A 23737-nucleotide genomic window follows, 5' to 3' on the forward strand; every position below is an offset into this window, starting at 1 on the left:
AATGTAAATGTAAAAATGTAAATGTACAGAGGTACTGTCTGTCCAGAAAACAGAAGGCTCCAGAGGGAGTTCAAGCTCTTCTTGCAGCACTTTGTCCATTCGTATTGCCATTGCAGCGGCTGTGAGCTCAAGCCTTGGGATGGTAATGGGTTTCAATGGCACCACTCTGGCCTTGCCCATGATAAAGGCACAACAAATCTCATGCTCATGATTTACAAGCCGTAGATAAGATACAGTGCCAAAACCACTCACTGGCGTCTGCGAAATGATGAAGCTGTCCAGATATGAGGCCTCCAAACTGCTCAGGTGTGAAACATCTCCTGACTTGGACATTCTCTAATAGAGACAGGTTAGATACCCATGTCAGCCATCTTTTTTCCAGATGTTCAGGTATTTGGTCGTCCCATCCTAGCTTCAAGCCACACAGTTCTTGCAGTACCTGTTTTGCAACGAGGATGACAGGTGCCAACATACCTAGAGGATCATATATAGAGCTTATCATAGACAACAAGCCCCTTCTTGTCAATGGAACGTCTTTGAGTTGGATTTTGAAGACAAACGAGTCAGACTGCACACACCATTGAACTCCAAGAGCTCTTTCAATAGGCAATGCATCCTTGTCCAAGTCTAAGTTTTTCAGCTCCTGGGTTAAGCTTTGCTCTGGAAGGGATGCAAGCAATGTTCGGCTATTACTAACCCATTTGTTCAGCGTGAAACCACCTGAGGCACACAGTTGGGTGAGCTGTCCTGCAAATTGTACTGCCTCTTGCTCGGTATTCACAGACTTTAAGCAGTCATCTACGTAAAAATTCCTGAGCACAGTGTGTGTAACATCTGGGTCAAATTTGCCAATATTGTCTCTGGCACATTGCTGCAATGCAAAAGTCGCACAGCTTGGAGAAGATGTAGCCCCAAAGATGTGCACGACCATTTTGTATTCTTCAAGAGCCATGTCCAAGTCCCCATCAGGCCACCACAAGAATCTCAAAAGATCCGAGTCTTCCTCGGATACATGCACCTGATGAAACATGGCTTCAACATCGGTAATGAAGGCAACAGGATTTTGGCGAAATCTAGTGAGGACCCCAATGAGATTGTTGGTGAGATCCGGGCCTTGTAGAAGTCGCGAATTTAGAGACACACCTTGGTAGGTAGCTCCACAATCAAATACTATCCTCAGTTTGAGTTTTTTAGGGTGGTACACCCCATGATGAGGAATATACCACTTTCGTCCTTCATTTGTCCTCTTTTGCTCCTCCTCTGATGGTATTTGGACTGCAAAGCCTTTTCTCAGAGTTTCAGCCATGAATGTTTTGTAGTCCTCATAGAATTTGTTGTTTCTCAACATCTTCCTCTTTAGACTTATAGCTCTTTGCTCAGCAAGGCAGCGGTTATTAGGAAATGCCACATCTGCATCCTTCAAGGGCAGTCCAATGCTGTAATGTCCTTCATGCAGTTTCACAGAGTTAGAGACCAACTGCATGAACATTTTATCCTCTTGAGACATCTCCAAATGCTCCACCTGCTGGCGCTCTGGAAAATCTACTTTCATTTGTTGCTGCAGCAATTCCTCAATTTTCACTACAGAAATTCTGTTTGCAGTAACATCCTTCCATGTGCTTTTCATGAGTAGTCCATTAACTGTCCATCCCAGAGTTGTTTTTATTGCATAGGGACCATTTCCCTGGCTGTTAATTATCCGCCATGGTTCCAATGCCTTAGGAACATTGTTTCCGATGAGTAGACCAATTTCTGCATTTATCTGTGGAATGTTCACATCATGGAGATATTCCCATTGAGCAATATCTTCCTGATTGGGGATGTTTTCAGCCTTTACAGGAATGTCAGGGTGCGAATATATCTCTGGCAAGTCAAAGAAGTCATCATTGTCTAGTCCACTGATTTCCATGTCTGCCACCACAGATGTATCAACCACTTTTTCCTTGTTCATTGTTCTTAACAAGATTCTTGTCCTTTTTCCAGTTGTCTGCAGTTGCCTCAGAAGGGATTCTGTGCAGAAGCTTGCAGAGCTCCCAGGGTCCATAAAGGCATGTGTGCAAATTACTTTGTCACTTTTCTTTAGTTTGACTTTAACCGGCACTATGGCAAGCTTGCATGCCGTGTCTCCGGCCCCAGTTTCTCTCCACATGTCTGCTTGACTTGTGTAGGTCTGAACATTGGCTATAGCCCCGTCATTCTTCTGCACACTGGTCTTGTTGATGTGCAAGATAGTAGGATGCTTAAGAGAGCATACATGACAGGTAAGCCTACTTTGGCAATGTTTGCTCATGTGACCTACATCAAAACATCCAAAACATACTCCTTTTTTCCGAAGGAATTCCAATTTCTGTTCATGATTTTTGCTCTTCAGCTGTTTGCAAGAGCTTAGATGATGATCTGCACGGCAAAACAAACACTCTTTCACCATTTTCTTTTGTATTACAGGACTGCTGCTACTCACCGGCTCCGCACTGGTTGCAAACCCAGTAAATCCATGTCTGGGCCTTCTTTCTCTGAGCATTGTTGTCTGTGCAGGTTCAGGTTTTCTCGCTTGTGTGGCATTCAGACTTCCAAACAACGGATGTGACAAGATCCTAGATTGTTGGGTTATGAAGTCTGTCAAGTCTGAAAACGTTGCTCTACGGCCATTACGTTCCTGTAATTCATAAGCTTTTACTCGCCATCGTTCTTGGATTTTGTATGGCAGTTTACTGAGAATGGCCTTCAAATTAGTTGGATGATCCAATTCTTCCAAGTACTGAACAGAAGACATAGCACTCAGACAACCATTGAGAAACACAGAATAAGTTTGTAATGCATCTGCATCCTCAGATCTGATCAATGGCCATTTGAGCACTTTATTCAAATATGAAGTGGCAATATTGTGTTCATCACCAAAATGTCTTTTGAGAAGTTCCTTGGCTTTGGCATAACCTCGTTCCGGATCCATAAATTGGCAACTGCGCACAAGTTCTCTGGGTTGGCCAGCTGTAAATTGCTCCAGAAAATACAGCCTATCCTGATTGTTTTTAGTTTTCTTTTCAATTCCATAATCAAAAGCTCTTATAAAAAATTGGTAGTCCAAAGGATCACCTTTGAAAACGGGAATTACAACTGATGGTAAGGAGTGTTGACCTTGTTGTGTAATGAAAGTTTCTGTAATTTTGTTTTGTTTTTCCATTAGAGTCATGACATCGTCAAATTCATTCCTTTTGGTTGTGTTTTGCAACACTGGAGGTTGTTGGTATTGTTTATCTTGTGGAAGTGTTAAATGGTCAGCAGCTTTACGTGCATCTACACCACGTGCTGCATATGCATGTTGAATATTTGGTAGAGCTTGAGAAGTAGAAGGCTTTGGATTCTGATGAGATGCAACATTTCTCTGTTCTCTACTGCCACCTACTGGAGGTAGGCTGGCAGGTGCAACATAATTGGGATCCAAAGGTGCATAATGAGTCTGAAAAGGGGGGATTTTTGAACGAACAGATAAATCCTTTGCTGGTATGGCAGGTTTCCTTTGAGTGGATGTAGCTGGTTGAAAATTGTATGGTACGTTCCTTTCCAAAATTAATGGCAGTTGTGTGAACGCAGGTGTTAGTTGTTCTGCGTCCTCATCAAAAGTATAATGGTCAGAGTTGACTGTTCCAGTTGCCTGATGAGACAATCCAGTTTCTATGTTCTCATTTTGATTCATTCTTTCTGGGACCACGTGTTGCATTTCGTATCCTTTCACAAGGTTCAACTTTGCTGTATTTACAGCCATCTTAGTTTTTAACTCAAACTCCTCCTTTTCAGCTTTGAGTGCAGCTTCCCTTCTCTCAAGAGCTTGCTTCTGTTGAAGAGCTTCTGCTTTAACAACCAGTTCCACTTGTTCACTTTCAAGTTGCACTTTAAGAGAAGCAATAGACGACTTGGATGAGTTAGAAGACCTTGATGACCGTGAGGAATGTTTAGATGACCGTGATGACCATGAGTGCTTTGATTTCACTTGGGAAATACTGTCTTTGGGACCAATATCATCCAGACCAGCAGCAATATCAGCAGTAACAGGAGCATCGACCATAACAGGAGCATCACCAGTGTTCACAATTTCATTTTCCACCCCCTCAGCCTCATCATCAGTCATTTTTGTTTGCGACCATTTTTCAACATCATTTTTAAATTCATTTATGACAGTCATTTTTGGCAAAAACCATTCATTTTGATCAATTTCAGCATTGTTTGGTGACAACAGCATTTTAATTGACTCATTTACTTCGTGCAAGTCATTATAAGCTTTATCAAACTCAGTTCCCATTTTTAACTGGACTGTTTCCACGTTTTGTGCATCATTCATTAATGCCATGATTTCGTTTTTCTTTCTCGTCAAAACGCCCATTTTTGCACGTCGAGACGCTTTCAGTTTTACCAGTCTCTCGCTTTGATCAGCATTATCATGACTCTCTTCCTCCATGTTCAATTAATCTCGTTTTACAATTCAAATATCTTCTCATTGCACTCCCAAATCTCAAACAGAAACGTCAAGAACTTCATATTCACAACGTGCGGGCTTGTTCATTCATTCAGCTGAGATCGCTACAAACTTTATCAATGAGATGACGTCTGATGTTTAAAGACGCGCGTCCAATGAGAATAGCGAATTTCAGTTCTTTCAAGCAGAGTAGCAGGCCCACGATATGTTGTGATTTGCAAACAGAAGATCGGGTACAACTTAGTTCAAGCAAACAATTCCATCTTCCAAATGCTCAAGTTCTTTCTAAGGTTAGCAGGCAACACAAGCCAATTTCTTTGACTATGTAAAGTACTTAGTGTTGCAGCCAGTCGCTGACGCGCTCAAACATAATTCCTCCAGTCCGTTTCATTCCATTGAAGTTTTTTATTGCATGTCGTGTGAATAATTGTACCTGAATTTCCAGTAGTTTTATTGTCCTACCGTACAGCAGGGAGGGTGATGGAGCTTTCAGTGAATAATCCAAAGTTTGTTACGGGATAAATGAGCGGTCAAAGAAAATATACGGCTGCACCTTGCTAGCCACGTCAAATCACTTTCAAACTGAGCACTGAGCTCCGTGTTTGATTGAACCCATAAGACAGGTGCTGCAGTCACCTGTTTGCTGGTGGGCGGGTTCAATAAAGCACGCCTCCATGTTGCACTCATAGAAAAACAAAATCAAAGCAATATTAAAGCAAGAAAATCTGAATATAAACAAATATAACATAACCACACCAAACTATTATTAACAAAACACATTATTATCATAATTCAACTCAAACCATAATAAAGAAAGCAAATATGGCTCCAACAGGGAGCAAACTAATCAGGAACACAGGTGAAAGCAACGATCTAATGATTACAAGATGAGATAACAAGGGGGCGGGGTGAGGTGACAAGACAACGCAAGCACACAGCCCAAACAAATGGCCATGTGCTTACACATAAAACATGGGTCTGTCATGATCCTGCCTCAAGACCAGGGAAAATCAAAGACTAGAAGGCAGAATCATGACAAAAGACATTGTTAATATAGTCCAAGTGACTCCAGTGGCTCAATCTTAAGTTTATAAAGCGACGAGAATACTTTTTGTGCGCAAAAACCCCCCAAAATAACGACTTTATTCCACTATTCATTTCCTTCTCTCTGGGCCTCGAGTTTTTTCACATAGTGTAATAGCGTAGTGTTGTACATCACACGCATCACACACATGACCAGCGTCGGCCAATAGTGAGCCTACGTGTGACGTACAACACAGACGCGCTACGCAGTTACACTACGTGAAAAAACTCGAGGCCCAGAGAGAAGGAAATGAATAGTGGAATAAAGTCGTTATTTTTGGGGGTTTTTTGCGCACAAAAAGTATTCTCGTCGCTTTATAAACTTAAGATTGAGCCACTGGAGTCACTTGGACTATTTCTGGGCCAGAAAGTTATAATGTCTTAGAAGCCTATGGAGGCGTGATCCAGCTCTCAGATTTAATAAAAAATATCTTAATTTGTGTTCCGAAGATGAACGAAGGTCTTACGGGGTTGGAAAAACATGAGGGTGAGTAATTACTGACAGAATTTTCATTTTTGGGTGAACTAACCCTTTAAAAATAACAAATGGTATAGCCCATTTCTAGTAATGGTTAAACGTACTGTACTTAAAAATCAATTCAATTGAATAATCTTTCACCGTGTCATATACTGTAGAGTGGTGCAGGTATGACGTCAGAACCTGGAAGACTAATTCACCGCTGGTTCCTTCAAGATTTTCCTATGGGGTTTTATAATGGGGTTTTCTTTTTTTCGATTTATACGTCAAATAAAGCCTTTGATAAACATAACCTGATGATGATTTGATGTTTTATTCAACAACGTAAATGACACACACACCCATAGTGAAAACACAAATTTTGTTCATTTCTGAAAATGTACGTTTTTAACAAGCAACTAGATTAAACAGCTTGGGGTGAGAGTGTGTACAGTGTATGTTGTAGAACAAAACGTCAAAGTATAGTCAAGACAAATTATATTTACCACAGGCTTTATTTTACTCATTAATTGAAAAACCCCATTATAAAACCCAATAAGAAAATCTCGAAATAACCAGCGGCGAATTAGACATCCGGGTTCTGACGTCATTCCTGCACCACCACTCTATTATCAAACAAGCTATATTGTACATCACATTTCCAGTGGCGGAGCCAGGATTTTTTCATAGGGGTGGCCAGGCAAGGGCCAGCAACCAGTCTGGGGTGGCACAGAAATCTTAATTATTTTATCATAAAAAAGAATTTGATAATGTATTGGACTGTTTTAGTGCCTACACAACTGAATAAAGTTAATTTGTACTTAATTGTAATTGAGATAGTAGTGAATTGGGAATCATGGAATACTGAGTGAATTTTATATTTTTTTATTATTACCCACCACCTCATATTAAAATTAATTAAATAGTAATAAAAGGGCACACACTATAGCTAAAGTTCAGCTTGCTCAGTTAGATTGGTTCTGGTTCTCTAAATCTCCAATAGCTTGTTCTACAGGGTGGGCCATTTATATGGATACACCGTAATAACATGGGAATGGTTGGTGATATTAAAGTCCTGTTTGTGGCACATTAGTATATGTCATGGTCACCACCCATCTTGAGGAGTTTGCCCCCTCACATATACTAATGTGCCACAAACAGGACTTTAATATCACCAACCATTCCCATGTTATTACGGTGTATCCATATAAATGGCCCACCCTGTACATTGTTGCCTCTTCATGGATGAGATAACATGCAGATAAATACTGTAGTCCAAAGATTATTCAACCTTCATTGTGTTTTATATAATCAATGAACTCTTCAACCAATTCTGAGTTTGTCAAAAAAAAAGTTTAACTTTCTATATTAGTTGTCATAATAAATAATTGCAACAGTTCTATCATACATAAATTAAAAAGGAAAACAAAAGTTCTCTTTTGAATCCCCATGTGCAAGAATGTGAACAAGGAGGAAGTCAACAGCACATACTGTAAAATGTTATGTTTTTCATAATGTAATGTTGCCAGAATGTAAAATTAGTTATTTTATGGATTTAAAAATGATCCATTTTTGTTTGTCCTTTACAAATGAACGCAAAATGAATGCCTATCGTCTAGTACAAATGCACAGTGCTCACATTTATTTGGACATTAAAACATTACATATCAGTTTGTGCCTTATATTGTGATCTCACATAGCAGAATATTTTAATCCAGACACATGTGACGCATATATAACAAATACATGCATGCAGTTTTGACAGCTTTAATCGCCTTTTTGATTCAATCAGTTAAAGGTGAACTAAGTAACTTTTTTTACCTTAACTGAACAGCTTCGGAGTCATTGGAATGGTTATATCACTTATTTCGGGTTGAATGGTGGTCGTTTCGCACCCCCCTGGTGCCCGTGAGCGGAAAATACGCACTTGCAACTTTGAGCCGGCGGGCCGCCAGCCGCTGCGTCAGGAAGTCTCGCGTGATATCAGGTCTCGCAATGTAAACAATTGCTTTACGGCCAAAAGAAATCTGCTAAAATGCTGTCATTATTGCGCTCCCTCACGCTGTCCGAACCCGAATGAAGAAGACGTTTTAAAGAACGTCCCATCTGCTTTGATGTCGTTGATCTACTAGCCTCTGGTGTCTGAGAATCAACAACGAGTTTTTACAACAGTGTTGTCAAATATCTATTCCGAAGCTGTGGGGGGAGCTCTAGAGAGAAACCTGCGAGCAAAAAGCGAGAATACAGCGAAGAAGTCCCGAAGCAAGCTACTGAGTGCTGCTTTAATTGACGACAACTACGGCTATAGCGCGCTGCATTTGTGCGTGATGTGTGTACCGCTAAGCACAGTACAACAGCTGTCAGCCGTATGACAGGAAAGTTAGTTAGTTTTACTGACATTTGGCCTGACAACATCTCATCTTACCGAAGATAGCCAACTGAATAAGGACAACGCCCTTTTTCTCAGCATCTGACAGAAGTGACACAAGCTTTCACACACATCTTCTAAAATAGAAGTAGCATCAGAAAAATAGAGAATTACGTTTGTTGTTGACTGCACACTATTCGACTTAGGCCTACTCAAACCGGTCTTGCAACCCACCAGTTGAGAAAGATTGAATCTATATTTACTATGTGCATATCACTGTCTGATGTTCTGCTGAAGCTCATTCGGCACGTGCACATCTCCGCACTGGTTTGACTGGCGCTGAGGGGAAGTTGGAGTGTGCGTCTGAAAAGTCTCACGTTTTTTGTGGTCTTAAAGAGACGGTTCAGTTTTTTAAAAAAACGTCATTTTTGTCAATAAAAAAAGAGACAGAAACAGCAGTTGTGAGAGGGGTGGCCAAAGGGGTGGCCAAGCTTAGACCAAGGGTGACCACAGCCACCCCTGGCCACCCCCTAGCTCCGCCAGTGCACATTTCTCCATTGTATCATGCAGCCCTAAATTTAAAGGATAACAAAGAAAAGCAATAAAATAAAAACAACTCACTGATACATCGTCCCAGAATATGTCCATGTCGTAACCGCTGGTTCGAAGGTACTCTCTGAACCAGTCAATAGACCGCTTGCTGCCTTTGTCCTCCGTTTCGTCTCGGTCAAAGTTCTCATTGTGTTTGTTTACAGAGTAGTTGGTCAAGTGCATGTACTGCTGGTCCTGAGGGTATTAAAAAATAAAACTCCATCAGAGCATAGATGCCTTTTTTTTTTTACATTTGTGAAAAAAGCATAATGTCAGTTTTGGCAGCTGAAAGAAGAATTTACGAATGGTTTTAAAAAAAACATTGGCAATACAATAATATTTTATTAATATATGTAATGCCACATTTTTTAATGCAACATGTTTTAATGAAGATCCTACAATATGACAGTTTAAAAAAAAAGAAAAAAAAAGGTTTTACAGATGGTTACATTTCAACCATTTACATTAGAATAGTTTTAGGAAGATTTTCAATATGTCAATTGCACATACTTTACAATGTGTGAACTTGTTTAAAAATGACTGCAAGAATAGCAGAAATCTCATTGTCATCACATTAAATATGGTGTTTACTCAAATGAATCTGTTACCTTTATGTATAAGAGTGTTAAAGTCAATATGAAACGGCATTTGCAGCATACTGTACACGTAGCTTAGCTATGAAGAATTGCTTTTATCTATCAGGATTGGCCTGATTGTGAAAAGTGTCTATTTGAGTATGGAGTAGAGGGTTTTGACCATTAATGAAGTAAATTGTGATGACTTTTTATTAGTTCATTTACTACATAGAATTAAAATGTTCACATCGCTTTTAATGATGTCATAAGCCAACTTACCAGGTTGGAGTTGTTTGGCGGTTGGTACTTCTCTGTAGACATTCGAACCAGGCCGTCGTTGTAGAGGAAGAAACGAGGTGGATCACAGGAAGTAACAAGAGCGTATATTCTCAGGTCAAACTTGTAGCCCTCCATGAGGAAAGGATTGTCCAAGTATTCCTGCACAATGAAGTTGCCCCTGACCGGGATCTTTTTGGAATCTTGAATCAGAGATATTCTGGGAGAAAATGGATAAGATTCTATCAGAGCACATCCCTAAAATGTGGTGCATATTTTATTGTTGGTTAAGAATCCAAACCTCTGAAGCGTATCAGAGTAACAAGAGTAGCAAGTTTAATAAGGCGTTGTCTCTATCGCTGGTCCCTGGACCCTGACTAGGCCCAGGTTAATAAGACCAGACGTCTTGGTCTGTTTTAAGCCCTGCCATCATTTATTTCCTTTGATTTTGATGTTGAACAGATCTCCAGCTCTTGGCTGTTCTCGAATACAGACAACAAATACTGGCCAAAATAATCTATATATATATATATTTTTTTTAATACTCCACAGGATGCAAAACTTCCAGTCTGTTGTAACTTACCCACGGCCCATGGCTCCATTTGCAGGCTTAACGATATATGTTTTCTGCATGTGTTTTTTTTTTCAACTTCTTTACATAGTTCTGGAACTGTTCGCGCTCGTCTGGCAATTTCCAGGTTTGGGGGATGAAGCTAAATTCCTCAGGCTGACTTTTAATCATTCTAAGGAAAAGAAGAGGGTATTAAAATGAATAAAAACGAAGAGTAAAGTCAATGTTCCTTGGCTGGAAGGCAGATGTAATCAGTCATGTATCTGATATGGTATCATATTTTCAACTCACTTGGCCATGTTCTCTGCCAAGGAGTCTTTCCGACAGGACTAAAGAACAAACCTTTTAGTAAGTATGAAAGCACAACATGCTTTTCCCAAAAAAGAAAATAACACAGAACACAACTGTATGAAGTGTTTCATGGATCAAAGCATCAAAGCCAATTATTTATATTGTGTATAATATTAGACCGACAAGCACAGTTGATTTTTTCACACTAACACAATACACTATTGTTTCATACAGACCATTTATGCCATATGAATTGGGTGTAAAAGTCATTTGTTTCAATATGAAAGTCAAGAAAAAATTCCCTATTACTTTCTTTCTCCAGAAAACAAAAGGAGAAATTTTGAAGCTGCTCTTTTCCAAGTAAATGCAGTTGGTTTTGATATGTAACCAAATGTGTAACTCCAGTGGATTAATTAGGGGGAGTAAATTATGATTTATTTTTTATGTTTGGGTGATGCACAGGTGATGCCTACTAAGAAAGATACTGAGGGCACTATCTCAATGACTGAGGGCACTATCTCGCACCCAGCGCAATTGACTTTGTACAGCGAAGCATTTATCATTCCTGTTTTGCACCCGACGCACAGCGGACTTTTCCCTCCACAGACGCACGTTGGTAAACTAGGAAAAACACTTGTGCTCCCGGGGGCGGTTCAGCGCAAAGAGGAGGCGTGTTCCGGCGCAAACGTTCCCTCATGCTATTTTGCAGGTTTAGAAAACAATTCCGCCACTGACCGAAAAAACCTAGTTTAAAGTCAGTGACGTGTTGCGCATGTTATTCATATGCTATTTTAAGGGTGCATGCTTGGCCATAATCAATGTAGCGTGTGCACAACACACACACACACTTTGCTTCTCTCATCTACACAGAAGCAGCAGTTTTCATTTTTGCAAATCATACATTATTACGATAGATAGATAGATAGATAGATAGATAGATAGATAGATAGATAGATAGATAGATAGACAAACAATTTATTTATTATAAAAGCATACATCTAGCTTACACATTTACCCAAATTATCATACGCCTGTTTAACCGAAGCTAATCTGGGTGTGTTTCTCCATCCCCAATGTCACTTCTCTGTGTTTTACGGCCCTGACGAGAACGTCGGTCTCCTCGGCTGTGAACCGCTCCTGGCGTGCGCCTGGCAAATCCGCCGTTATAATAGCCATCCGCCATGGAACAAGCGCGCCTGCTCTTAAAGGGAATGTGAGATGACGCTCTGATTGGTTTATTTCACGTTACGCCCAAACCACACCTATGAGTAATGAAGCTGCTTCAGACCAACACATTTTAGATTTATCCCGCCGGTATAATAGCAACAGCGCCCGAGACCCGCCTACAAAGTTACTTGTGTTTCGCGCTTGATACTTGCGTTTCAGATCGTTAAAATAGGGCCCTGATTGTTAACATGTTTCACTTCTGAAATGGATTAGTACAAATATTCAGACATTAGACATCGGCTGTGGCTGTATGTAACTGATCGGCGACAGTTGCCGTGTGCAGAGGGGGAAATGGAGACGTGACGACGGACACTTTCTGCATCCTGTAGTGACCGCTCACACTGTGTTTGCATACTTTACCACAGCTGGAGTGAAATAAATGCAACATTTGTCAAATACACAGACGTTTCAGATACGTTTCCATTTAATATTTTATGTACTGCTAAATACAGCGTCTGTTTGTACAAGAATAAAGTTCAACATAATACCATTATACTATATATACTGTATATACTATTTAAATACCAATGAAGTGGGGTCTACGTTTTTTCAGTTTTATTTTGATAAACATGACACAGAATAACATCGCGACTACATGAAAAGAGCTTTTACTGTTATAAAAATGCAGATTTGTGAACATTAGTTGAAGTGAAGGCGTTTGAATAAACACGAAACGTCTCGATTACATATGGTCGGACCAACAAATACGAATCTCGCTAGAGAGGCCAATCTACTTCAAGTGAAACTAAACAAGCCAATGCACATTGACGTGCAGTCATTTGCATCAGCTGTTCAGCCACGCAGCGCGGGTATATAATGAACAGAAGGTGCGATTGCACTTCAGTTTTTTGCTGAGGAGCCAAGCCCGGCAGGAATCCCTACCAAAGCGCCACAGCTGCTGCACCAAGAGGGTATGGAGGGGGGTCGAGGAGGGTTTAACCGTCTCGCCCCCCTAAGGAACCTGACGACCAGGTCGTGCTTTCCTGATTTGCCATCTATGTGGTCGTGATATGCTGAAATAGCGGCACATTTCTCCCGAGTTTACCTTGTGGATTATGATAAAGACTGTTATTGTTATCTCTTTCGTCTTCATCGTGCGCAGTTCGTATAGCCGCGCCGTAACAGATAGTAGTATTGTCAGCTTTTTGTTTACTCTACAACATATATGCGCATAAGATGGACAGCCTGAATTTATCTATTTTTGGCCTGATTTAAGCTAAGTTTATGTTGCCAGATTTTATTTCTGGTTTGACATGTATTATTGAAACACAGGCTGCATTCAAATTGTAAAAAATTCTTCTTCTGCAGGCGGAGGTAGGAAGCCAACAAGGAATGTCCGAATCCAAAGATTGACACATCCCGTCAACCTTCATCCAATCGATTTTTGAAGGCAGCAACATATATGTATCCTTCACTGCCTATGTTATTCTACTATCCTGGGGTGCGTTTCCCAAACGTATCGTTAGCCAACTCTGGTCGCAAGTTCCATTGAACTCTATTGCTAACGACAGAACTTGCGACCAGAGTTGGCTTTGGGAAAAGCACCCCTGTGTGTTTGATCCCTTGAGTTGAGCTAAAAAATAAATGGCACCTGATTTTATCTCAAGCAAGAAATTAATATTGTCTTAAGTAAATATTCGCTTGGTTATCACAATAGTCTCTCTATTTTGTTGTAGATCATTAGACCTTTATGCCGCCTTTATGAAGCCTGTCTGAAATCAGTTTAGGGTATGCCTGCAGCAAGGGAACAAGTTGAACGATTGCTAATCTTTTGAACACAGCGCAGCCACAGTTCAATGGCTGCTGAATGAACTGACTTGCCCTAAAACGGACTTTGGTTCAAATCTGTTCCTGACAAATTTGCCATGGTAAAGGTCACATCTCTTAATCAAGGGAAAATAAGAGGAAACCTTAACAGCGTGTTTGTTTGTTTTTTGTTTTCATTCTTTGAAATGAAAGGAAAATCAAGAGTACCTGGTAGTTCCTGAGCCCAGTGATTTTCTTCATTTGCACGGCAGAGTCATTCCAGATGATATTGGCCATTTTATCCTTTTTTTTGGCTTCACGAAAGTTCATCTCCTCAATGACGGTATGAACTGCAAATAAATCAAATTAGATTCCTTTGATATGCATTGACTCTGACAATACTGGATCATCTTTCTTTTTCAATGGGAACAAACAACTGACTTCATTAGTAGAATTCATCCACAGAAATATTGTTCTTTACTTTAAATAAAAACTCACGCTTTAATAATGATTAATTATGCATGACTTATGCTTTTGCATAAACCCAAGTGCTTTAAGAATGTTTTGTCTGCATTTCATTATCTTTGCAAAAAAACATTACATGGCCGTAGCAATTGGCAATATTATAACCATGATTTTCCATAAATATCAGCATTACTGGATAAAACCAAATTGGTGTGGCTTAGACTGAAATCTTTTGCCCCTTTCCACACTACAAAGTCTTGAGATGGACCTCGTCAATCTGACGGAAGCTCATCCACACTCAGCTCTGCCTATCTTTGATCTCTACCAATCAACTCCTCACTTCACAACACGTCATGCCTGTATGACCACAGTGTATTTTCTTTAGGAACTCTCATCCCTAAGGCTGTGTGTAAGGACAGCACCTTTAAGGACTGCCCACTGAATGCCTATAAGATACCATGTAAAGTTATGGTAGCTAGACTTGATGACTACACTCAAATAGTAGTATTGAAACTCGTATTTTTAAACACCAAAACGCTTTGTGTGAATGTCCCCTTTCATCAACAAGTTTGACATAATGGACAAATCCTTTTTCCTACCGATCTCAAATTTTGTTCCTGTAACGTTGGCTGTAACGACACCCTTTCTCTTCTTCTTGGTGACGGTGTGGACATTTCTCTTCTTCTTGTTGTGGACGCTCTTCTTCTTTACTCCATTCCGTGCCGGTGACATCGTTCCTTGATCGTCTGTGGAACATGAAGAAGAACATTAAGAACGGCCGCCACGGCTAGTCATAGTGTATAACGTTATATCTATGGCGGCTAGTGTCCCACAAGAGGAGTCAGAATCTGGATTTGGGCCATCGTTGTCCCACATATTTTTGGCTACCTGAGACAGTTATTTCTGCATATATGTGAGAAATGCAGAGCTGCATTCACTGTGAGACACACGCAATTGACACTTTTCACACACTCTCCACAGCACACATCCATTTTCTCACGCACAGAAAAATCGCGAAGCAAAGAGGACATGGAGACCGACAGACTCGACAGAGCAGTTACTTACCCCAGACAGCAAGCCAACATTGAATAAACATTGTTTTTCCATCTGAATCATCATTATCGTTGATATTGAAATTTCAATGCAAAATAAATGTTGAATCACTATTACCATATCGATGAAAACCTGATGTTATTAATGTTGATGGCAACAATATTGGAACAACATTGATCTATAGTTATCTTTATGATTGATTAAGCATATTTGGTTTACCGGGCGACCACTGAATATGTTGAAAAGTCATTGATTTATAGTTGACCGGGAAACGACGCTGTTGTTGAAAAGTCATCGACATATAGTTGGCCGGGAAATATGATTGAAAATGCATCTATATATAGTTGACCGGGAAATATGATTGAAAATCCATCGATTTTTGGTTGACCGGGAGATCAACACCAACATCCTGCACCGGACACAGCTCATTTCTGGACCCTTGGCACAAGCGTACAGGTAAGATATATGAATGAATTGTACCAAATCAAATACTGTTAGGCTGATCATTAACATGATGGTTAGTGTAGTAAGTTACTACTAGTAACTGACGCAGTGCTGCAGTCACTGAAATAGATTTTTGTTTTACCAACGTGTCAAAATCTGCCAAAAGTACTTCGTGGTTCTCTTCTAGGTTATAAAATTAGCAAAACCTCCGAGTCCAGTCCAGGTAATTTTATATGTGTTTTGTGTGTATAAAAGTGGCTGTGTTATACATGAACGCGTTAACAATTCCGTTTTTGTGACGCATGCGCATTATTAACAGCTTGTTTACGTTCAGTGTCTTGTAGCGCGCGGTGCAAACCAACAAATGCTGTCTTTTTGTAGACCGAGGTGGGGAAGCGTTTAAAAACTTTTTATTCGCCCTTTGTGAATTACATCATCTCTATTTTGTTCTTAGCACTGAATATCATGTCGTCATATCAGCGTCAAGAGTCAAGACACAAACATAGTCTAGCCTACTAACGTTACGATCAAGTTTTTTTTATGACTGTTAAATTCAAAAGTTGTGAAAGTGAGTTAAAGCTAATCTGTAAATCCGTCTGTCTTCATTCAGTTTACAGGTAATTGTGCAAGCACTGGCAGAGCAAACAGGTACTTTAGCTTGAAATCATTCTTTGTCAATTCATACTGCATGTTATTTTGGGATAAATTATGTCCTAACTATTTATCTGTCTGTATTTTATTATTATGAATCTGTATTTTCTGTTCACATTATAAATATCATTAATAAATTATGGGTAAAATAACTTAAAATCTAATGTAGTACACCAAGTTAAATTTAAGATGCCTTATTACTACTCATTTAAATTATATAAATGTATTTAATAATCAGATTAAATGCATATTTAAACTGTTTCAGGCCTTCATGTGAACAATGCTCAAGGTTTTGTGGCTATTAACTTGAATATGTGAATAAGAAGTGTACATCTACAAGTGTAGATGTGTGAATATAAATCATTTTACATTTTGACACCCATGCTTTATAGAAAGCTCTCAGCATAATCAAAATTAAGGGTAATCACAATTATGTTACCATATTTACAGCCCTAATTTAAATTGTATTACATTACTGAATTTTGGAAATATTAGCCTCAACTGACTTTTTTTCTTTTTTTTCCAATAGATTTGGCCTCGACTAGTCAAGTGAAGAAAGCTCCTCTCATGAGATTGCAACAGAAAGCAAGCAAGAGAAATGAAGATGAAAGCAACCGAATGCTGAAGATGAATCCAGAATTGTGAGTGTCATTATATATATTTTTTTTATTACATGACTAATGAACATGAAAAATTTTAACCTAACTGGGCAACCACACAATGCCTTTGTTCAGACCTGGAATTTGCATGTGTCTTCGGTGATTTATGTGTCTTGATTGCCATAATTCATGATGACACATCAATCACTATAACAAAAAGTTAAAGGGTTAGTTGACCCAAAAGTGTAAAATTGTTGTCATTTCTCACCCTCATGTCATGAAAAGACTTTCGTTTATCTTCGAAACTCAAATGAAGATATTTTAAATCCGAGCAATTTCTGTCCCTCCATTGACAATCCACACAATTACCATTTTGATGCTTCAAAAAGTTGATAAAGAGATCCTAAAAATAACCCGTATGAATTGAGCGGTTTAGTCCAAATTTTCGGAAGAGACTCGCTCGCTTTGTGATGAGATTGAATTTAGACTTTTATTCGCATATAAACATTAATCAACAAACATAAACAGAAGAAAAAGCAAATGTGGACTAAACTGCTTGGTTCATATGGAATAATTTTAAGATGAACTTTTTGAAGCATCAAAGTGGTAGTTGCGTAGAAAGCTCTCAGATTTCATCAAAAAGATCTTCATTTGTGTTTCAAAGATGAAAGAAAGTCTTGCAGGTTTTGGAACGACATGAGGGTGAGTAAATTACAGAATTATATATTTTTTTGGAGTGAAACTAACCCTTTAATAAAATAACGTGGCCTAGACCTCATCAGAACAATCGAATCTCAATGTGTCTTGCGTTTACACCTGTACTTCGAGTTGTTCACTTGTGCGTCACCCAAGATGAATGTTAATGCCAGGCACTACTCTGTGACTACACAATCATCTCAACAGAATGGATCATCTGAGAGAGATATGGTTGTCATTATGCTTTGTAACTGTTTGATGATGGTGTTTTTTTGTTTTGTTTTTTGTTTTTTTTGGTTAGAAGACCTCAGCTAAGTTCCTGAAAAGGCTTCTCCCAAGACCTTCAAGGACCTGATCGACTCTGCAGAATCTGCTATGAAAGGTGATGAAACTGATGATTCAGGTTAGACTATATTTCAGAATAAGATGATCTATACGCGTTCATGCATTTTTTGCTGAAGTTGTCACATCTGTTATTTAGAATGGGGCAGCGATCTTGCATCGATTCGTCTCCTCCTTGATTTGATTCTACCATCACCACAAGGCTGCAAGAGACCTGGATAGATGTCCTCATATCAAGCTGAACAACACCTTGTCTTCAAAAAGGTAAATTTGGACCTATTGTCTGCCTAAAAATATTGCCATTTGGGTTGATTGTATTGTGGAAAACTAATATAAAGACGACCAATTGGAGAGCTGACTTTGTGTTATTTTTGTCTTTGGCAGGGACCAGCATACAAGAACACCTTGATTGCATTAAAGAGACCACACAGCGTACCTGCTCGCTGCCGGTGATGCTGATATGACAATAAACTCAATGACTACTACTACTACCTGCTCACTGATGGGACAAAGAGGAACTGCATTCATGGATGCTACATGCAACTGTCAATTAGTTTTCTGCAATCTTGTTCAAATCTACCGGTCATATTTGTTCATGTCTAGGCAAATTTGATTATTTTTTGCATTTAATTTTTTCCTTCTGTGCAACACCTCGTGAATGTGATAATTTGACCTTTACACACCTGGCATATGTTTTAAAGGAGCCATTTTGCCCATTTGTTAATAAACTTTGGATTTATACATCTGTCTGAAGACTCTTGATATATAATTGTGTAATTTTTTTTTTGCACTGTACAGAATACTTTTGCACCTAACCCTATTAATAACACTTATAGTGTAATGCAATGTAATTAATATAGTGTAATCCAATGGAATTAAATCAACACCAGGGGTGTTAATGTGGTGTGTTCAGTGTTACAAGATTTTAAATGTTCCATTACTTTTTAACATCCTGGCTGTAGATAAAGCAGGCTATTTAATTTATGGCATTACATTTAAAATTAACATTTAAAAACGATTGAAATTCCATTGAAATCACGTTGATCCTTAGTTCAGTTGGAATTTCAACATTGTTTCAATATTCCTGATAATTGAAATACCATTGAAATTCCGTTGATCTATGGACAGGATTTCAACGTTGTTTCAATATTAAAACAGGGTGCAAAATGATGTAGAATCAACATCAGAGTTCGATGTTGATTCAATGACTTAATGTTGAAAACGGAATATTGATTTAACATAGTTTCACGAGTTCACACTTACATATAATTTGAATGGGTAAGTTTAATGCGTATATGGCGTGCTGTCCGGAGGGAGGGCTCCGAGCTCGGAGTTCAGCCCGAACCCAGAGTACTCCCCCCGTATGTAAGTGTTTAGTACTAGAAGTGTGGAGAAGGGGTGGTGGAGGGATGCTGCAAAAACTGTCAATGGAATGAGGTGAGACTGCTGAGTATTTATACCTCTCACCATTGATTGCTGAGTGCTTTCCGCTTGTGTTAATTATCTGAACGTGCTCCTCCCGAACCTTGTTAATAAAACATCATTTCAATGACTGTTTGCTATCTGGGTATGATATTAAAAAAATCTCAGCTCTCAAATTCTGTCACTTTTATTACGAAATTCAAACAAAATACCGTTTTGGCGCTTGTAAATGTGCGATCATCTCTACTAGCTAATAGTAAATAAACACGAATTAACAATGTTAAAAGAAACAGTACAACTTACCGAAATGTATATTCATCATACATAATATCGATCAATCAGTGTTTTTCAACCGCGGGAATAAAACGCATTATATTTAATTAGAGTTATTTTTAACCAGTTTATCAGATTAGGCTCTCTGTATGTTTATGTTACAGCATTAAGGTTAGGTGAGATTTTTTTTTCTTGAGAAGAATTAATGCCTATCTTGTGTACCTAATATTTATCCAAATTAGTCAATATTAAATCAAATCACAAGAATTGAACTGAATTCGTCGTTTTGCTTTGTATTAACGTTAACTTATCCTGTGCAGGAGCTTCTGTTAGGGTGCCGCTGGCGTTTTCCTCAGAGACCGTTAAAATATTAGCGTTGGCTGATTGTTCAGGGTAAGATAAGTCTTCCATGTTTTCTATTGTTTGTAAGGTTATGTCGATAACGCGCGTATAGCTGTATTTAACTGTTTGTTTTTGTTTGTTTGTTTGTTGCTTAGCGACTCCTGTCTGTGGAACGTCGTGACGTAACCACTCTCCGAGAATACTGTTTCCGGGTCCAATGGTCGGCTGACAGAGACAGAGCGCAACGCGTCATAATCTGAAGACCACGCCCACCAAGGGGGAAAACGTCTCCATACGCTGATTTCACGCAGCCGCCATTTTGAAATCGAAAGTGAGGCTCCGGTGGGAAGAACCCCGGAAGTAAAGATAAACAACAATGCCTTGGATTACCAACCTGAAGCTGCTGCCGCGATTTACACTATTGGATGTTAATATTCAATATAGGATATGTATATAGTTCATTCCTGCTTCTTTTTTTACCTTCTGAATTATGTATAAAAAAAAATATTTTCTTTATAAATGAATTTCACTGTATATAGTCTAAAGTATTAAAGAAATGTATGTACATTTTTAGAATTGACACAACATCATTAAACACAACAATATGCCATCGCATTCACGACTCTCCTGTGATTAAAGGCGACACTTCCGGTTTTCTGCCCACCGGAGCCTCGCTTTCGATTTCAAAATAACGGCTGCGTGAAATCAGCGTATTGACTTTGCATTGCGAGAGGCTGCCTCCTTGTCATTTCTTGCTTCTAATAAAATACAGAATAATGCCTAAAAGCTGCTGTGTGACAAGGTGTACAGCAAACAAGCTAAGAAACCCAGAAATAATTTTTCATAAGCTGTCGACCCCAAAAAACGAGCGTTTGAGGACATAAAAGTGGATACAGGCTGGAACAAATGGGTAAATTGTGGGATCCTGACACTCAGTATGCACTAAAAAATACACTACGTGTGCAGTAAGTTAAACATTTGGTCACTGGTGAGTCAAATATCCAAATGTCAGTTTTATATATTATATTTCTGTAAGATAAACTATCCTGTGTTGCCGATTACAGTCTCCTCCGGCGGGCGTACGTTAGTTCTCAGAGTAATGAGACACGTGACGCTCTGTCTCAACTGCCTGTATCCACTTTTATGTCCTAAACACTCGTTTTTTGAGGTCGAGAGCTAATAAAAACGTATTTCTGTTTTTTTTTAGCTTGTTTGCTGTACACCTTGTCACACAGCAGCTTTTAGGCATTTTTCTGTCTTTTGTTAGAAGCAAGAAATGACAAGGAGGCAGCCTCTCGCAATGCAAAGTCAATGGAGACGGTTGGATTGTTTTCCCCCTGGGTGTGGGCGTGGCCTAAATACGCTCTGTCTCAGGTCTCTGCAGAGCAACAAAAGGCGTGCCTCAATTTTGGTAGGCGTTTTACAACCTCTGTGCCTGGTTTGCTAAAACTTGAGTGGGCGATTCCTAATACTTGAATATGCTTTTCCTAATCAGATATGAGTGATAAAGCGATAAAGTGGTGAAATGAGGAGAGAGATCACCTGTCCTGCATATGGATGTAAGTGGATTTTTGTAAATTCTCATTTTGTCTAAGTTAACGTTTTAATTAGTTTGTGTAAATTTGCTTGCAACATGATTAGACAGAAAAAGCTCCAAGAGGTCTGCCACTTACAATATATCGCTAACCATTATTAGCAAACATTCGCTAACTTTTTGGTGCAGAAGTTTGTTACTTAAGTGTTGATAGTGGTAGTTTGCTTAATTTTTTCCTGTCGGCGTATTCTAATATATATATAAAAAAAATAGTTTACTTGTCAGACTAGAAAACAATAGTTGTAAACAAATGTTAATGGGCTATTCCACCGAATAGGTGCCATTTATGTCCCCAGGAAATTATGGCCAGGTTTCGCAGACAGGGTTTAGCCTAAACCAGGATTAGTCCATAGTTCAATTAGGACATTTAAATAATTTTCATAAACATGCTTAGAAAAAAAAAAAAACAGTGTTCACCTTGAGACAAAACAAAGGCACTGATATATTTTAAGATCAGTCAGTGCAAGTTTATTTCAGTTGGAACAACTCAGACTTACATTTTAGTCTAGGACTAGGCTTTAAAATTGTTTGTGAAACTGGGGGGTATAGGTACTAATATGTACAAAAAATAACTATATACATTTTAAGGAAAGTGTTGTGCACATTAATCTAACTGCAAATTTTATCTAATTAAAAAATTATTAAAAACTATAATATTTTGGATAAATTACGTTTAAATTTATTTTGACAGAGAAATTGCTCAGAGCCTGTGTCCTGGGACATGGACAGAATTCTATTCTGAGGACCTCGGGGTATGTTTCATTTTACACCAAATGTGATTGAAAATTTTAATGAATTAGGAATTTAGTGGTACTAGTTCAAAATGATATCATATGTAATTTACTTATATCTAGGTTATACCTCGACAAGAGATGTCTTGCAGCTGTGGAGTCTTCATTCTAATGGTAGGATCAATGGCTACTATTGGTTCTGCAGGTGCCATGTCAGAATTAAACCCATGTGCAGTTATTAATACATAATTCATGTTGCAGTATGCTCTCTATGTCATCTTGGGGGGAACATTTGACTTTTCAGAGGTGGGGTTTCCAAGCTCATTAAAAAACATTCTGTAAGTTTAAGAATAGTTTTGATAAGCTTTTTCTAACTATAGTCAGACATACCAAGTATAAGAAGATGGTGGTCTGTCCTTTTGCTGGAGAAATTCCCACCAAGGTGTTCTTTCTTTCTTTCTTTTTTATTGTTATTAGTCATTTTCTAAAAAATATTGACAAGGATGACAAAATGCCTTAACCGTTAGTGTGACTTTTAGTTGTCATATCTTCATGCAATGAAACTTCATATACTGTATTATTAATGTGTTTTTATGTCATAAATGTATCAAGATCGGTCATGGAAATCCAGCAAAGAAAGAGAAGGCGGACTGACAAGCCACACAAAACTGGTATGATTTATTTTGTTTGAGGTGCTCTGATTATTTATAGTAAATGTTGACTGTCATTTACTGATGTTCTTCATTTGTCCCTTCATAGTGGCAACTGGCATGTATTTGTTATTACTCAATTTATAAAATGCAAGGGAATCATTAAAACCACAAGAAGTTCAGATTATGTTTTGTTCATGTATAGCTTCCTCCGCTGGTCCTTCGTGAAATCTTACTGGAGGTTGTGCTTCAAGATGGTGATGTTGCAATGGCCTCCCCTGCTGGTGCTTCAACAGAATTGTGAGCATGGAAAGTTTCCGCCGAGAGGCTCACTTTCGGTGGTTGGACAGTAAGTTTTATTAGTGTCACTGTTTGGTTAATCACAGCTCTCTCTCTGTTTTTTCTCAGTTATGTATGGTTGAATATTAAGACAATGATGAGGTCAGCTGACAACTTTTTTTCTTTTAGGTGTCATGAACTGGAAGGCATTCAGTGAAAATTTCAGAAACCTGTACAGGGTTCCATACAGTCTATCCAGATGTCTCCATTGTGAGACTACATACAAAGACTGTGGTGAAGGCTACAGAGGAAGAGGGCAAAGAGGTGTGATGCATGGGGTTCTTTGGCTCTGATGACTTCCAAGGAGACTGCGGAGACAACTGTTTCTATGAGGCTGGAGGAAGCATCTAATGTTTCATGCAATGTGTTCCTCATGTTTGAACTTGCCACATTTATTGCTTATTTTATTTTATTGGATTCTCTCTTTTTTACTATTACATTAAGTAGAGAATGCTTCATCATTTTGGTTACAGTATCTAT

The 23737-nt window shown here is 38.8% G+C and overlaps 2 protein-coding genes and 2 long non-coding RNA genes across 7 annotated transcripts in view; 2 read left to right on the forward strand and 2 right to left on the reverse strand.

Annotated features, from left to right (window-relative positions):
- The window catches only part of LOC309494767 (tubulin polyglutamylase TTLL7-like), a gene marked incomplete at both ends in the record, with an annotated part of 40719 nt that extends 30304 nt beyond the window's left edge, over window positions 1-10415 (reverse strand). The window contains 3 exons of the mRNA XM_082164177.1: window positions 9001-9165; window positions 9825-10041; window positions 10405-10415. Coding sequence (XP_082020303.1) covers window positions 9001-9165; window positions 9825-10041; window positions 10405-10415 — 393 coding nt within the window. The remainder of the gene's footprint in view (window positions 1-9000; window positions 9166-9824; window positions 10042-10404) is intronic.
- A 92-nt stretch (window positions 10416-10507) lies between these two features.
- On the reverse strand, window positions 10508-14860 carry LOC309493565 (tubulin polyglutamylase TTLL7-like). Its single transcript, XM_082162697.1, has 3 exons — window positions 14721-14860; window positions 13885-14006; window positions 10508-10564 (listed from the first exon to the last, which is right to left on the reverse strand). The coding sequence occupies exons 1-3, from the start codon at window positions 14851-14853 to the stop codon at window positions 10556-10558; spliced, it is 264 nt and encodes an 87-aa protein (XP_082018823.1). The 5' UTR covers window positions 14854-14860; the 3' UTR covers window positions 10508-10555.
- Window positions 14861-15460: 600 nt separating this feature from the next.
- On the forward strand, window positions 15461-18647 carry LOC309493566. 2 transcript variants are annotated; one of them, XR_014203997.1, is made up of 5 exons: window positions 15461-16266; window positions 16799-16910; window positions 17869-17946; window positions 18046-18170; window positions 18291-18647. It is a non-coding gene; the product is annotated as an uncharacterized lncRNA (long non-coding RNA). The 2 variants fall into 2 exon arrangements; XR_014203998.1 differs by having other exon boundaries at window positions 15616-16266; window positions 17866-17946.
- A 2735-nt stretch (window positions 18648-21382) lies between these two features.
- LOC309495152 lies at window positions 21383-23737 on the forward strand. Of its 3 annotated transcripts, XR_014204566.1 has the most exons (8): window positions 21383-21502; window positions 22229-22289; window positions 22392-22442; window positions 22530-22574; window positions 22649-22710; window positions 22881-22939; window positions 23124-23267; window positions 23387-23737. It is a non-coding gene; the product is annotated as an uncharacterized lncRNA (long non-coding RNA). The 3 variants fall into 3 exon arrangements; XR_014204565.1 differs by having other exon boundaries at window positions 23124-23737; XR_014204567.1 differs by having other exon boundaries at window positions 22653-22710; window positions 23124-23737.

Source organism: Leuciscus leuciscus (genome assembly GCF_965113295.1).
Source record: "Leuciscus leuciscus genome assembly, chromosome: 3".
Taxonomy (NCBI): Eukaryota; Metazoa; Chordata; class Actinopteri; order Cypriniformes; family Leuciscidae; genus Leuciscus; species Leuciscus leuciscus.